Here is a 14,543-nt window from a genome sequence, read left to right as displayed (position 1 = left end):
GAAGAGCGTGGACAGAAATGTCACTCTTACATGCCTGGGTTGCTCCTACAGACTTATAATAAAATCATAATCTGCCCTTACCATAAAATCTTTTAAAATTATGTCTGGTATTTTGAAGGCTCATCTCACACTGGTATCATGCCTTCAATTATGCCCAGACTGATCAATCCGTAACAGAATCTAAAATGAAAAATTTTCAACCTAGTTACTCCGGAAGAAAAAAGGCAATGTTGAGAGACGGGATAATATCTAAGATAACTGCCTGGACTTGGTGCCAGAGGAGGAATTTTCTCTGTTTTCTTTGACAAAATGTAAGAAAGTAGCATCCTAACAGCAGGGACCAAAGTAAAAAAAGACAGAATTGAAAATGCTGTGCTATGAAGTCGTATTTGTTTTCTACTATTCCTACAGTGGTAGATGATCCTAGAGAACTTTGTACATTATCCAAATGCTGAAGTAGACCAGACCAGGGTGCCTCTGAGCATCTCCTATATGAGAACCCAGGCAGGGTTTAACACAAAGCTTTGTCCTTTCAGCTACTATTGCTGACCCAGCCTATCTTGTCATATGGTACGTGTGCCTTGGTCTCCCCACTGTGCACACTGTTCAAGTTGCCAGTTGTCTTTATGATGGGCCAACATTTTAGCAGTTGACATCTACCTGTACAGACTCTACAGCCATTTACCACTTCACGCAGGTAGGGCATCCAATGCAAGAAAGCCAGTCTGTCTTAAAATATCTCATTAGGAATGAGACAAATAGGAATGAGAAAATTCTGACTAACATTTACAATAGCATTTCTGTTTGTGACAGTTCAGAGTCTGTGAAGCAACACTTGAAAATAACTGTTTGCTTTCCTTCCACACAAAACTTCTCTCTTCTATTTCTGTAAATGCACTGGCACCTGCCATAAACGGTGAAGTGAAAATGTGCAGTGTTCTGCAATACCATCTATATGACCAATACCTACTAGTCACTACTGATCAAGCCTTGCTCATACATATAGCACATTTATATGAGCACACAAATACTATTAGCATATTACTTCTCCACCACACCCTAGCCCCCAACTAAAGTGATAAATACTTTGATGTGCACAGGTTTCTGTTTTCCTCATTAATGCTGTTTCCACCACTTTAAAACAGATCTTTCTAATACCAGTTTGTTTCCACAAAAGCAGGACTTTTAAGTGTTGGCTGATTGTCGGGTCCTTCAGCCTTCTTTTCTCCCTGCCAATCAATGCTTCACTTTCTCTTACAAATCAACAGTATACCTGACTTTCTAATCCTTATTCTGCAGGGCTGTCCTGGCCTTGAAGCTGTCACTGAATATACATTCCCCGCAATAACACATCTGCAAGCAGTCCCCTGCATTTCACTGTCTGGCTCAGGCTGACTCAGCATGAAAGCCTAGGTCACTTTAACACAGTGCGGCAGGAGTTTAATCTGCTCTGATCCTTCAGCGCAAACACAGTGGGGAAGTCATAACCCCATGGTAGGGAAAAAAAAACCCATGCAAGGACATTTACGGGTTGATGATGATGGAATTTAATGTCTCTTTTTCAAGAAGGACTTGGCTAAAATAGAGAGGAAGAGCCTACAAGAGCATTGAACATGCCCAAAGCTGTGTGGTCATAATCTGTTTTTTTTTTCTCCTCATCACAGCTGTTGCTGATAGAGATTCAGCAGGGAGTCATGACATGATCATCCATGAAGTATCCTCTTTTTTTTTTTTTTTTTTTAAATATTAACAAGGACCATCTACTCCATCTTTATCCATATGCTATGGGTAAAATCCTGGTTGACTGACGTAAAGAGCCCATTGATCTAAACCGGTCCAGGATGTCCTATCTTGACCACTGGAACAATTGAACTAACTTTCAAGGACACATATCATAGGGAAAAAATGAGGTTCAGCCCTGCTGAAGAAGGGAGTCGCTGTCACTTCCTCTGACAGAAACCTGTCTGTATTTTTGCTGGACACTACGTGCCAAATAAGAATAAATATTATCATACAGCAAACAGAACCTATCAACAGAAGAGCATGAGGATCCTTGCCACACAGCAAGAGTTCAGGGGGTTTTGCTGCCAAGTTGGTTTTATCCCTTTAGCTTGTTCCTAGCTGAACTCTGTAGGCACTGGTACAATCACAGAGACTCAGAAGTCTTTTCAAGTCTTCTGCAAAAATTTTACAAAAGGTAAATAAAATTTGTGTTTACCATTGGCTAAAACAACCTCTGGCTTAGAACCTGAACCACAAAGGCATTAGAAATGTCAGTTCTTCAGACTCTTCTGTTTTGACATTTTTGCACCCTACCATAGCGAATTTTCCCCTTCCTTTTCCCAAGGTGGTAAGTGATTATATGATGGACATAGGTAAGCCTGCAATGATTTTGGGCAGGATTTTGGAGTTATGTGCAAATACAGTCCATAATAAAACTTGTTACCTAATCTTTCCCAACTCTGATTTAGCAAAAGGTTCAATCAGATTTTGATCTCTCTTGTTATTGACTGTGTATTTAGTTTTTATGGGTGGCTATTTCTAACGAATTTTAGACTTCTGAAGTATAATTTTCTTGTTTCTGCATTACACAAAGCTATGCAATTTTCACACAAGAAGCACAGCAGTCCTATTTTATGAGCCATTGGACTTGCAGTTAATATTAGCTAACAGACGGAAGTGTGAATATTCAGATATGCTTTGTTACACATACACGTGTTGAACAACATGACAGTCTAGATGAGAGGGGCGTATTTCTATTTTCATCGCTCCCTGCAGGCTGCTGCAAAGAGAAGTCCTGATGATTGCTCCTATCAAACATGTGTGTCTTTGCTTGTTTGCACGTGTCTTTGTGGGACTGTGTGTAAAAATATATATACACACACACACACACACATAAATATCAATGTGAAAAAATAATTCTCTTTCTAGCACAATGATATGTTAAATTTCCTATATATTTGCTTACAAAAGAGGTATTGATAGGAGACTGGATAGAAAAGTGCACTACCTGTGTGCATGGTTTACATACTGATTCAAATATTAGCTGCATACTAGAGCAGTGATAACAGAATGAGAGTCAGGGAAAGGGGAGAGGAAACATCTTTTATCTCCCCTCTCAATTTATTCACTATAAAGCTGCTGGGCCTTTTATTGTTCCAAATGAAAATCAGTAGTAGAGGAATAATGCTCCTATAAAACATATGATTTTCTCATTATGTCTTCACATCTTTCAGATACAGCCAAGTAGCTATTCTCACAAAGGGCTAGCAATATCTAATCCTTAACATTTTTAAGTTACCTTTGATACCAGGACACATTCATTGCATTTCACTAAGCAAAATGATGAAGCAACTTCTTCTATGCTCAACTTAGCCTTGATTCCATTTATAAATGTTCCTGCTCTCTAGAGCTCACAAAACTTTTATTGAATATATCCAACCTTGATATGTAAAAATGTATTTTTCCCTGTTTTCCAAAACTGCCTGCGTTTTCTGGCTGCATTCTCCATTCCCCTTTTCTGAGATGGAGAAAACTGCTTTCATATTGAGTATCACTTCTGAAACTAGAGAACATGCATTTAATGCTTATCTCCTCTCCAACTTCATCTATATTTAAGTGGAGTGGGCACCTAGAAATTAATAATTGAAAATGGAAATTAGTTCAGTAGAATACCTTCAGAGAAACTAATAATTTAATTTTTTCTTTGAAGAATAGTTTGAATTGAATTATTTAGATGGAAAGGCAAAAAACATTTACATTTTACAATGCTAGATTGAGAAATCCAAATGGAAATCCAATGTGTAGCAGCAGCTTAGGAGGAATACAGTTTTATCTAAGGCTTCTAGGTAACTCTAATTCTTATGTGAAGAAAAATATTATATTGCCAACGCTCACCATGACCCTGATAAAAAGCAGTTCTTGTATCAAAGATAAAGCAGCAGAAAGCTTTTGCAAGTATGCTAATAAGTGGTTTTCATATCATTTCATAACAGGATCTGACCATTTAGCACATTTAATCTAACACAAAACAAAAAAAACCCAGAATGCCCAGTCTTGCAAAATAATACACAATCTAAATTTAGCTGCTGGTCAAAAGTTGCTATTAAAACAGTCATTTTGTGTGCCTTTTTTCTGTAAATGTTTTCACTTTTCGGTTCAAAACCTCAGTCTCTGACACAGTAAGTTTCCCAGCTGGAATCTAGAAATGTAATAAAAACATTTGGAAGAGAAAATAAAAAAGCTTTAGTAGCCTCCTTAATTTCTCATTGCCTTCAGAAAGACATGACTTCAGCATTTGCTAGAATTATGGTCAAATCCCTTAAGGACTCAACTAGGTGGAAAATGCTCAACCATACAGGTTCCCTTTCTTCATAGAAACATCCTCAGCAAGACAAAGGATCTCCCAATATGCTTTGAAGTACAGAAGTTCTGTAAGGAACCCCTCATATATTTTAAATAAGAAATCATACCTGAGGTTAATGTCACACTAAAGTGTTCTTGTTTCTTTCTGGTTTTCAGAATAAATTCAAGCAGACATTTTCCTCTCAGTTTTACTGCTATTTGCCTCATTAGCATCATGATTAAAAGGAAATATGAAATAAAGCCTTGACTTTTTCATACGTGATTTTAAGTTACTCATATAAAAATACAAGTCAAAAGAGCAAAAGACTTTGAAAATAAAAACAGCAGATTAAATATATTTATTTAGGACTTACTTCATTAGCACTAATTAAGCTTCTACTTGGCTCATGAACCCTGAGAGATTTTTTTCTTCTTCATTTGCAAATGGAAGTGTTTTTTGCCAGGAGGGGGTGCCAAGTACCCACAGCATTAATTATGCAAAAATAAAACACATGGCAAATATTTTACAGAAATGTAAGTTACCAATTTTTATAGTAGTTGTACTTTGAACCTTGATAGAGCAAATAGTAAATGAAGCTTTCAGCAACTAATGGCTGTTAAAGCATCTGTTGAGCAAGATATGTGTCTAGCATAGTCCTGCTAATTTCTCATTTACTAAAATCAGTCTAGTGCTTATCTGGGTACTTGGCAAATAATACAATATCAAAGAACTTTTCTGCTGCAGTACTTCTGTTTTCTAAAACAGTATTTGAAAGCCATAGAAAAAAGCTAAAATTTTGAAGAGAAGGCAATTGTAAGGAAATGTCATGTTAATACAGCAATTCAACAGTCTGATAGATATTTGCTTTTTTGTGGGGCAATAGGTGTTGGGGGGGGGGGAAGGCAAAATGAACCTCCAAACAAGACAACCAGGATAAAGGTGACTGATCACAAAGCAGAGGGGTAGAGAGTTCTTGAACTGGTACATTTATTAATAACAATTAAAGCAGATTTTGCTCTGTTTTGTTTCTGGGTTTCTGTTTGTACACCTGTTTTTAGATAGTTTTAATATAAGGTGAGGTCTTTTTCACTGGATTTTTTTTTCATTCTTTTTCTAAAAGCTTCAGCTTCTAAGCCCTATTATCTGTGAGTACCCTGTTCCATTTTGTGGAACAAGAGGGTAATTTTCTTGTTTTCTAATATTTAAAATATTTTCTAAAAATCGATGAGAGCATCCTAAATCCACAATTCAGCTACAGTCAACAAATTGTTCTTTGTGTATACAGGATAATAGGTAATTCTACACAATGATGACCTAAATCATGTTAAAGCATAGTAAAAGCTCATCTTCAGTCCCACCATTTGATAATGCTATGTTTTGTTGATGGCATCAAATTTTGACAAAGAAAGCCATCAAGCTTTTACAAAACAACCTTTTTAGTATTCTGGATAGCTTTACTATTTTCTTGATTTTTGCTTTGTTAAAATATGCATTTATTTATGCATAGACATTCATACATAAGTCAATCGATCATTATTTATACTGATCCATCCAAATATGTAACTCAAGCTCCCTTCAAAAACACTTAATATATCAAAAGAAAAATGAGCGCAATGCAATAAATAACATAAAATACCCATTATAAATACAAAGGCAAAGTGACTTACATGGATATATGTTTATAGAATAAAGTGAAAATAAAGTATTTTGTATAAAATAAACAACATGTTACCACCCAGGCAGAAGAAACTTTATGTAAGACTTTCAAGAAAAAGCTATGTAAAACTGAACAACTTCTAACCACACTTCACTGGGAGCTACTTGAAGTAATCCATCCGATGACTAATCAGAAGAACTATCTGTATCACAAGAAGCACTGCACAGAAACACTACAGCTTTCATAGAAAACTCTGCATACACTGGAGATCAGAGGTCAGTTTTTATATTCAGGCTTCTACTGCGATACATCTCCATAGATAGGTCCAGACAGGGCTGTCTCCCCTGTGCCACATACAAGCACAGAAACATGAAAACCTTTGCTACAAACTATTGGAGAAGTAAGGCCAAAGAAGAGAGAACATTGGATAAAAATTGGGTATTTCAACACCAGAGGCCCTTTAAAAACCCCTAAAGCATTCTCCTCCTCAGTAAAGCCTTCCTACCAGGTATGGGATATCTCTTTCTCAAACATATGCAATGAGGTCTCTAATCAAGTAAACTGGAGGCAGAAAAATGTTGATGAAACCAATTAGGTATCTAGTTGTGCTGGTTTGTTTTCCCTGGAAATACTTAATGCTGCAGTAATGGATTCTATAGAGGTGAGGTAAAGAGATAATCAACTGATCTCTTTCAAAATTTTAATCAAAGATGAGCAAATATGAGGAATATTTAGCAAATACATAAACAGTTCCCTAACATACTAAGACACACAGAAATGGTATTTTAGATCTGGCACAGTTCTAACACAGTTAAAAGACAACAATTTAAAGAGTGCGACCTTGAAAACAGTTCTCAAAAATAACAGCTATGTGACCTTAAAATACATTAATTCATTAGATAAAAGTTTGTTCTCCCCCATGGCAAACATTTTCAATTTCACCACCAAAATGTCATGACTCAAACAGCAGATGTTTCTCTGAGCTTTCCTCTTAATCTTTACAAAATCCTCTACTCTAGGTAAATAGCAAGAAACTAAATGTCTTGCAACCACCGTGGTAGCTTCAAAACAATGGTATTATGGCCCAGTATCTGATATAAACCTAACTCTTGTTCTTCACTAGCCACATGTGGCCAGCCATCCCATTAGACAGCCCTAGAAATTATTCATAACAGTAGACAACTTAGACTGATCATGATTTTCACAAGGATGTAAAGTATTACTGTGTATTTGATTTCACTGCAGCCCTATTCCCTCCTCTGTGCAATAAGCACATTCCTGGCTTCATATAAATTTTCCTGCTCAAACATTTCATTTCTGTTTTTTTCTTCATCTTCTTATATTATCTATTTGAAACTCTTGACTATTTCACGTCATTTGAAGAACTCAAATTAAGATTCTTGTGTAGCTTATATTGTTACTTAGGTTGTCCGCAGAACTAAGGATTGGAAACATCTTATTCTACTCTATGGCCAATTTATTGAAAATAGGTGATCCAAGTCCATGTGTTACCACAGATCATTTGGACTTAATCCAGGACCTTCCAAATAATTAAAGCATGAAGGTAGGATCTTTGGCCCAGTCAGGCATACCCGTGCCTTTTGTTTCACATCTCGTACCAATTTTGCTGACCAGTCATGGCTATGATATTGCTATTCTCTTCTGCACTGCACCTGGAAGGGTGCTACTCCACTTCATTTTGGAGTTCTACATATACTTTGTTTATGTGATGGCCACAGAGTATGTATCATGGGTCTCTGGTCTCTCTAGGCAAAATTTGTGTGTATACAGTTAATTCGTTCTTCAGTTGTAATGAATGGCTCTTGGAGATTACTCATGTTAATATGATCATTTTGTTTGGAGTATGTATTCCACTGCTTGTTTTATTTATTACGAATTATTACTATTTCCATTATTATATGAAAAGACAAATAAGTATTGTTTCAGAAGGGACTTTGGTAAACCAATTGTAGTGTATTTGGCAACATGGATCTGTGAGACTGCATCTTTCTTTGAACCCAGGTATGTGCTATCGATAGCTACTGCTGACAGATTACCATGCTTTAGATCTTTCCCTTTACAACCTCCTCTTTACCCAGTTTCACTGCTGATTGCCTCCTGTACTATCTTTAGTCAAAACTCACTGACAAAGTGTTTGTTCTAATGACAAATTTTATAACTGAGAACCATTATGGCAATGTGTCCTCAGTCACACATCTTTTCTCTGCTTAACCTATTCTGCTGGAATGGTATCTACTGTCCTGTTTCTGCTAGAGGCAGCTGTTCCTTTGGACAGTAGCAACAACCATTATTCACAACAGTCTTTATTCATTCATACTTCTTCTACATTTCTGGCTTGCTGCTGAAGTGGGAGGGTAATGCGGCAAGGCACTTCTTTCACTTTAGAAACCTCCTTTTACCACATAAACAGCCTCAAGAGGACATCCTTCTTACTGGCAATTCTTATGTAAGTGACCTTCAGTATACTGTCATTGCAGGTTTATATCTATATGACAACACTTGGTATCATTCAGAGTGCACAGCAGATTTTGTGTTTTAATCAAAGTTATTATTTCCTAATTCTGCAGACCATATGGCACCATAAAGCCCACAGTAGAACAGATCTTTTTAAAGCATGACATTAACTTTACTAGGGACTGTTACAAAGATGAGTAATATTATCCTCAGTGAAGTATAAATTATGCTAACGTTTTCAAATTTGGATGATTAAGGTTGTACCTAAAATGACCACCTATTTTTTTGCAGTTCTGAGACTTAATAGCAGTCCACCTGTGCCCGTATCTGAAAGCATTCATATATATTTCCAGAATGACAATCTAGGCAAAACTGATAAAGATAGCATTATTCTGATTTATTATTTTTCTGAAGTGTATGATTGGTAAGTCTGCCCTTGTTCTTAAGATATATCTCAAGAAAACAAAAAATTAATTTCTCAGTAATCACTCCATGTAATTTTAGTTGTACTTTAGATTACTAATCAGAGGTACAGCACAGACAAATCTTATGAACTGCAATTTAATTTAAAATATTTTTTTAATTGTGCTCAGTTTTGCAAATGCATCGCCTTTCTGCTACAACCTACATAGGTTGCTGCATTCCATAACACTGGTAAATAACCTAGGTATTTGTTACCATCAATCCTGTCACCATGCTCTCATTATTAATAAATTAATGTGGTTAACTATTAAAACATACCAAGCATGTTCCGACTGCTTTTTCCTTCCTGCCTCCACTTGCTTAATGCAATACAGTCTAACCAGAAACATTTTTTACATTCCCACCATCTTGATGAATCATATAAGCAATGGGGTATATTCTCTAGACATTCAACTTACAGCCTCTCTACATGGACAAGTCAGATGTGCAAAGAGGCTTCGGGATCATGCCTGCGGGCATTAATGAGCTTATTAGAACATTGTAACAAGGATTATCTGAATTTCTTATTCAGAGAGTTGAAGCTTTTGTAAGTCTTTCTCTTGCCTTCAATTACCAACAGAGGTCAGTTTAAAATCACTGCTGCTCTAAACTCACAATTTTTTTCTTCTTGTATTGAGATTGGTCATGATGATCATGGATGATTTATGTTCATAAAAAATGGCAAAACTTTTGGTAGGAAACAATATATGAAACATAGCATTTCTGGTTTTGTTATTATGAATTCAATGCAGCACAACTGACCTTGGCAGTAATTTTCAGACTGAAATGAAAATACCACTTTTTATTGAATCCATCACATTCACTTTTGAATGTTAAGCTTTTGCCCACAGTTTTCATTGATCTTGCACTTGAAAACTTCTCTTTACCTTCAACTTCCCTTCCCTCATAGTAGTAGCCATAAAGATCTTATTCTGAAAATTACTGGAGTGCATATTTAGATGAAGATGTGATTCTTTCAACAATTGTGCAATTTGCTTATTGGGATTAGACTGGAAAAAACATGTTTACATGTTTTTAATAAAAATAAATAGATCCCCTAAAAGCGGTAAGAGGACCATACCAGCATCATGCAGAAATATATAACAAAACTTATCTTAAGGCTTTTAAGGTTTTTTTTTTTTACTTCAGTCTGTCTGGTGTAAATGCATTATTAAACCATAGCATTTTTAATGACATGCTTACCAGCTGCTGTCCTTGGACACCCCAGGCTGCATACTGTAAAACTGAATCCTCTACTTCTGGAGGGTTTAACTCCCAAACTTCCCTTGAAAAAACGTAAACATTTTTACTTGAACACACTGGCATTACCTTATGTATAGAACCACTGACAATGACATCATATTGAAAAAACAATGTGACCTACCTTGTGTGTATGTTATAAATCACATATGAAGCAGTGTAAGAATAATGAAAAACCTGTGACAAAAAAAGAAGGCATAAGAATTACAAAAACGAATACTGCATTAAATATAGACTACCATTATGATAGTCACAGTCTTTTAATCCCTATAAACACCAATATCTTTATTACTGAAAGATTTTACTGTACTAATTATAACCAATGGACTTGAACCGGGGTTTGAATGCTGTGTGAAGGACACACATATTCACCTATTAATTTAACCAGACACTTAACCTGTACGACAACTGCACAGAAAAGGTCCCAATCAGAAAAATCTGTGTTCCTGTTTAACACAAGGATTTAAAAAGACAAAACAAAACAAAACCAAATAAAAAACCCCAAGAATATACATTAGGAAAATAAATCACTTTTTCCTGTATTTCTTCATCAAGTTATGGTCAAAATGATTGTACAGGCATCACAGTTATTTTACTTGAAATGCAGACAGATACAGAGTCATATGATATTTTTCTGACCACCTGCTATGTACAGCCTGAACGACCTTCTGGGCTATTGCTCACAGAATAGAATAAAAAAGCTGAGTGCTTACTGGGGCTGTGTTTGGTGTGGCTTTCCTTAAACGTGTTTCAGTCTGATTTTGACCGACTCTCTTTAAAATTCAGGGAACGTTTGTTTTATCAGAGACGTTGTGTATGCAACATTTTGGATAAAACAAAGAGCTATTTGTCAGTAAACCTTCCTAATTCATCAGGAAGTTGCCAGCGACTTCTGGTCTCAGAAACCCCAGGATTCTCTGGATGGGAAAGAAAAGCAAATCTAATGTACAGTCTTATGATGCTGTCTTTATTTGTTGAAAATTTTGTTGAAGTCGACTGAAATCAACAGGATTGTCATTTAAGTGCAAAATATCAAGGCCTGAGGTGTGCGGACCCAGAAGATCCATGGTGGGGAACAGCATGGTACAGCGTATAATGTGATGTACCACCACACCAAAGGGCTAAAATCAAAGCAAACTGTTACACATTTTCTCTAAAGTCAAACATTAGTTTATGTACATATACATATAGTAAATAACAGACATTTTGCTGTCTTCCAGGCTCAGGTAATTGGTTTTAACCTAGCTCATTTCTTTACCACTATGTCTCGCATTATGAAAATAGCATAATTCCATAGTATTAATTAGTTTTATTATGAACTGAAATTAATTCATGGTCTTGGAATGTAAAATATATTTGTGACTAATTATTACTGTACTAAGAGAAACTCTTCTTTTTAATGTAAACTACTGTCAGAAAGAAACATAGGGTGACATCCACTAGACTTACTGTAGCTTCACATCTACAGAGTTACAGTATCTCTGCTTGGCACATGAAGGACTTTTTTCTGGACAGTGTCAGGCTAGTTCCAATTAGATGGAAACAGATACAGCTGTAAAGCTGAAACCTTGATATAGATATATGTGTTGGGAACTCTTTCGTTTATCTTATCTGCACCAGGAATCTCTCAGTATCTCCTCCAAACAGAAGAGACAAAGGAGGATCACACATGAATAGAGCCATCGGAATTTGCCGCTATCGCACACGAGAGGGGTTTCAGAGGTTGTTATTTTGTCTGGAGGTCATTCAGTAACAGAACCATCTGAAACATCCTTCCACTGACTCCGTTTCCATTATTAGTTCCCTGTCAACACACACCAAGAATTTCGCATGTCCTAAATCCTTGCTGGATGATGCTGCAAGAAGCCCACAAAGGTCTTTAAGATTAGTAACTGTACTTTGTGCAGCAGTTGAATTTCCTTTCTATAAAATTTCCCTTTTAGACAAGAATCACTTCAATTTTCCAAGTCTATGATGATTAACATCGAAAGCGTTGCTTCAGTGAGAAGAATCATACATATATTAATAAGTATGCCCCAAACTGTTCTGTTTTTTTATATTACAGCTTATGATAAAGTGTTTGGTCATGCAAGGTACCAGCCTCTTCTGAGAGGTGCTAAGCGTGACAGAAATAGAGACAAATTATAGTAATATTATGATTGCTCTAGGAGGTACAAAGACACCGAGAAGAATATTCTAAGTAATTTGATTGATTTTCTCTAAATAGCTATCATAAACATACCTACTACCATGTCTCTATACTATATATACATATACATCTAATTATATACATATAGTAGAAGTAAACTACTTGCTTACATACCATAATGTTTAAAGTTCAGTGGGGTTTCTGGGAAAAATTAACTTGGTGATAACACAATTGAGGGCCTATCAAGATAGAGTTATTCAAGTACTGCTGGTAAGACAATGAGACAAATGGTTGGCTTCAAAGCTCCTGCTTTCTTTCATAACTCTTATATTGTTAGAGGTAAAAGCAGATCAAAGGGACATAAACGGTTAAATTATGGTGGTTTCTGCACAGCGCGTACATTGCCAGAAGCTACCCAGAGGGGCACTTGCCAGAAGCTGTTAAAGGGAACAGTCTCATACAGCCAGTTACAGGGAAGAGGAATGGGTTTCCTGCCCTTCCAGGAAAAGGGAAAAGTATATCACAGATAATGGGTGGAGGGCTGATAAGTATTTAGAATAGAAATATTTAAAAAGCAAATTATTAGACAGAATATATTTCAACGAGAAATGCTAAACTAATAAGTCATTTTGACAGCATTAACAGAAAATATGCTGTAACAACAAGAACACTTCATATTTCATGTGGAAACTCTCCTCTTGCCTTGTGGTAAAATGTCTGTCTAAATTTTAATGTAGAAGTAGTCATATCTTTGAAAGAACCCCACAACCAGAGGAGATCAACATTATAATGAAGTCACTTTCAGGACTTGAAGTCACAGACAGGATGCCCACATTTTTCTCAAATTACTCATGTTAGTTTTATTTCTTAATAGGAACACCATGAATAAATTACAAGGAGGAAGTTACCTAATTCATCCTGCTTGGAATAGCCACTTACTGAAACACCACCATTACTGAAATTAAAACAAACAAACAAACAAAGACATAGAAAAACCTTTCAAGTCTGGCTTATATAGTAAGTGTCATATCCCTAGGAAGCCCTCGCAGTTTTGTATAAAGGCTTACCTGTGGAGATCCTTTTTAGGATCTCCACTATTCTGGTAAAGCTTTAGCTTGCACAGAGCCATGTCAGCGGCTGGGACCACGTCTCCTGTTCCCTAATGTACCACATCTGGCATCACACAAGAAGAGCCCAGCTGAGAGCACCAAGCCTGATGCTAACCGTAAGGAGTATCAGGGACTCTCAAAATACAAGGATCAAACCTTCCATGCTGCCACCAGCCGTGTCCCCTCTGGAAGAGGCATACGTAGGCTTGGGGGATTCTGCCCTGCGACTCTTGTTTTGTGGGATGTGCACTGAAAAAAAATCTGATAATTTATGATGGAGTTTGCAAAGATACAGACTGAGAGCTCACACAGGTAAAGCTCGGGCTGCATTGTCCCCTCTCACGGCGTATTTACTGCGAAGGCTGGTTATCGTCTTCACCATTCAAATCCGAAGTGCTATCATTTCTATTCCAAAACGTGTTCAAACATTTCTTGTACTCCATGCCTTCTAACTGGGGTGGTATCAAAAGACCAAACTAAGGCTAATATTTAAACACGGACAGTAAATTACTCCAACTGACAAAAAAATGACATATTTAAGTAGTGTGAAACTGAGGAAAAGGGAGAAAGGTTGTAGTGAAAAAAGACTCATCATCTAGGCACAAAGAGGAGAACCAATTAATGAATATAGACACAGGGAAGGTCTCTACAAAGTGAAGCAATGTAGGAGAGCAAAGCCTTTTCAAATATGAAATGCATTACAGTAATTTCTGCACTGTCATGTCAGAGGAGGAAAATGAAGAAAGGAAAAGGCCTTGTATAATTTAATAATAAAACTATACATGTTAAGGTGCGACACTGTCAGGAGCCTTACCTCCACGAGCAGCATGTATGCTTGCTAGGGTTCAGGCCTTTCTGACAAGTAAATAACTTGCCTTTTTCTGTTGTGATAAGCTGGAAATGTTCCCCACAATGACTGTTTAAGAACTGTGAAAATGGCTTTTTAGATCAGAAAGACAGCATACCTCCCCCTCAATATTTTTTTTTTTCTTTTGCCACAGAATGCAGTAGGTAACTACTGTTGCATATCATACATTTCTTCTGAATTCAGTCTTTCATCAATTTATAAACTGAAAACAGGCTTTT

General features: G+C 36.5%; 1 protein-coding gene across 1 annotated transcript in view; it reads right to left on the bottom strand.

Annotated features, from left to right (window-relative positions):
- The window catches only part of LOC104072656 (inactive dipeptidyl peptidase 10-like), a gene marked incomplete at its 3' end in the record, with an annotated part of 52,192 nt that extends 38,715 nt beyond the window's left edge, over window positions 1-13,477 (bottom strand). The window contains exons 1-3 of the mRNA XM_009572180.1: window positions 13,416-13,477; window positions 10,324-10,398; window positions 10,143-10,224 (exon numbers count right to left, since the gene is read on the bottom strand). Of these exons, the coding sequence (XP_009570475.1) occupies window positions 10,143-10,224; window positions 10,324-10,398; window positions 13,416-13,477 (219 nt within the window). The remainder of the gene's footprint in view (window positions 1-10,142; window positions 10,225-10,323; window positions 10,399-13,415) is intronic.
- Window positions 13,478-14,543: the final 1,066 nt, after the last annotated feature.

The sequence above is a fragment of the Fulmarus glacialis genome, unplaced genomic scaffold, assembly GCF_000690835.1.
Source record: "Fulmarus glacialis isolate BGI_N327 unplaced genomic scaffold, ASM69083v1 scaffold27332, whole genome shotgun sequence".
NCBI lineage: Eukaryota > Metazoa > Chordata > Aves > Procellariiformes > Procellariidae > Fulmarus > Fulmarus glacialis.
Note: the sequence above shows the minus strand (reverse complement) of the source record. Positions and strands in the feature narration are given on the sequence as shown.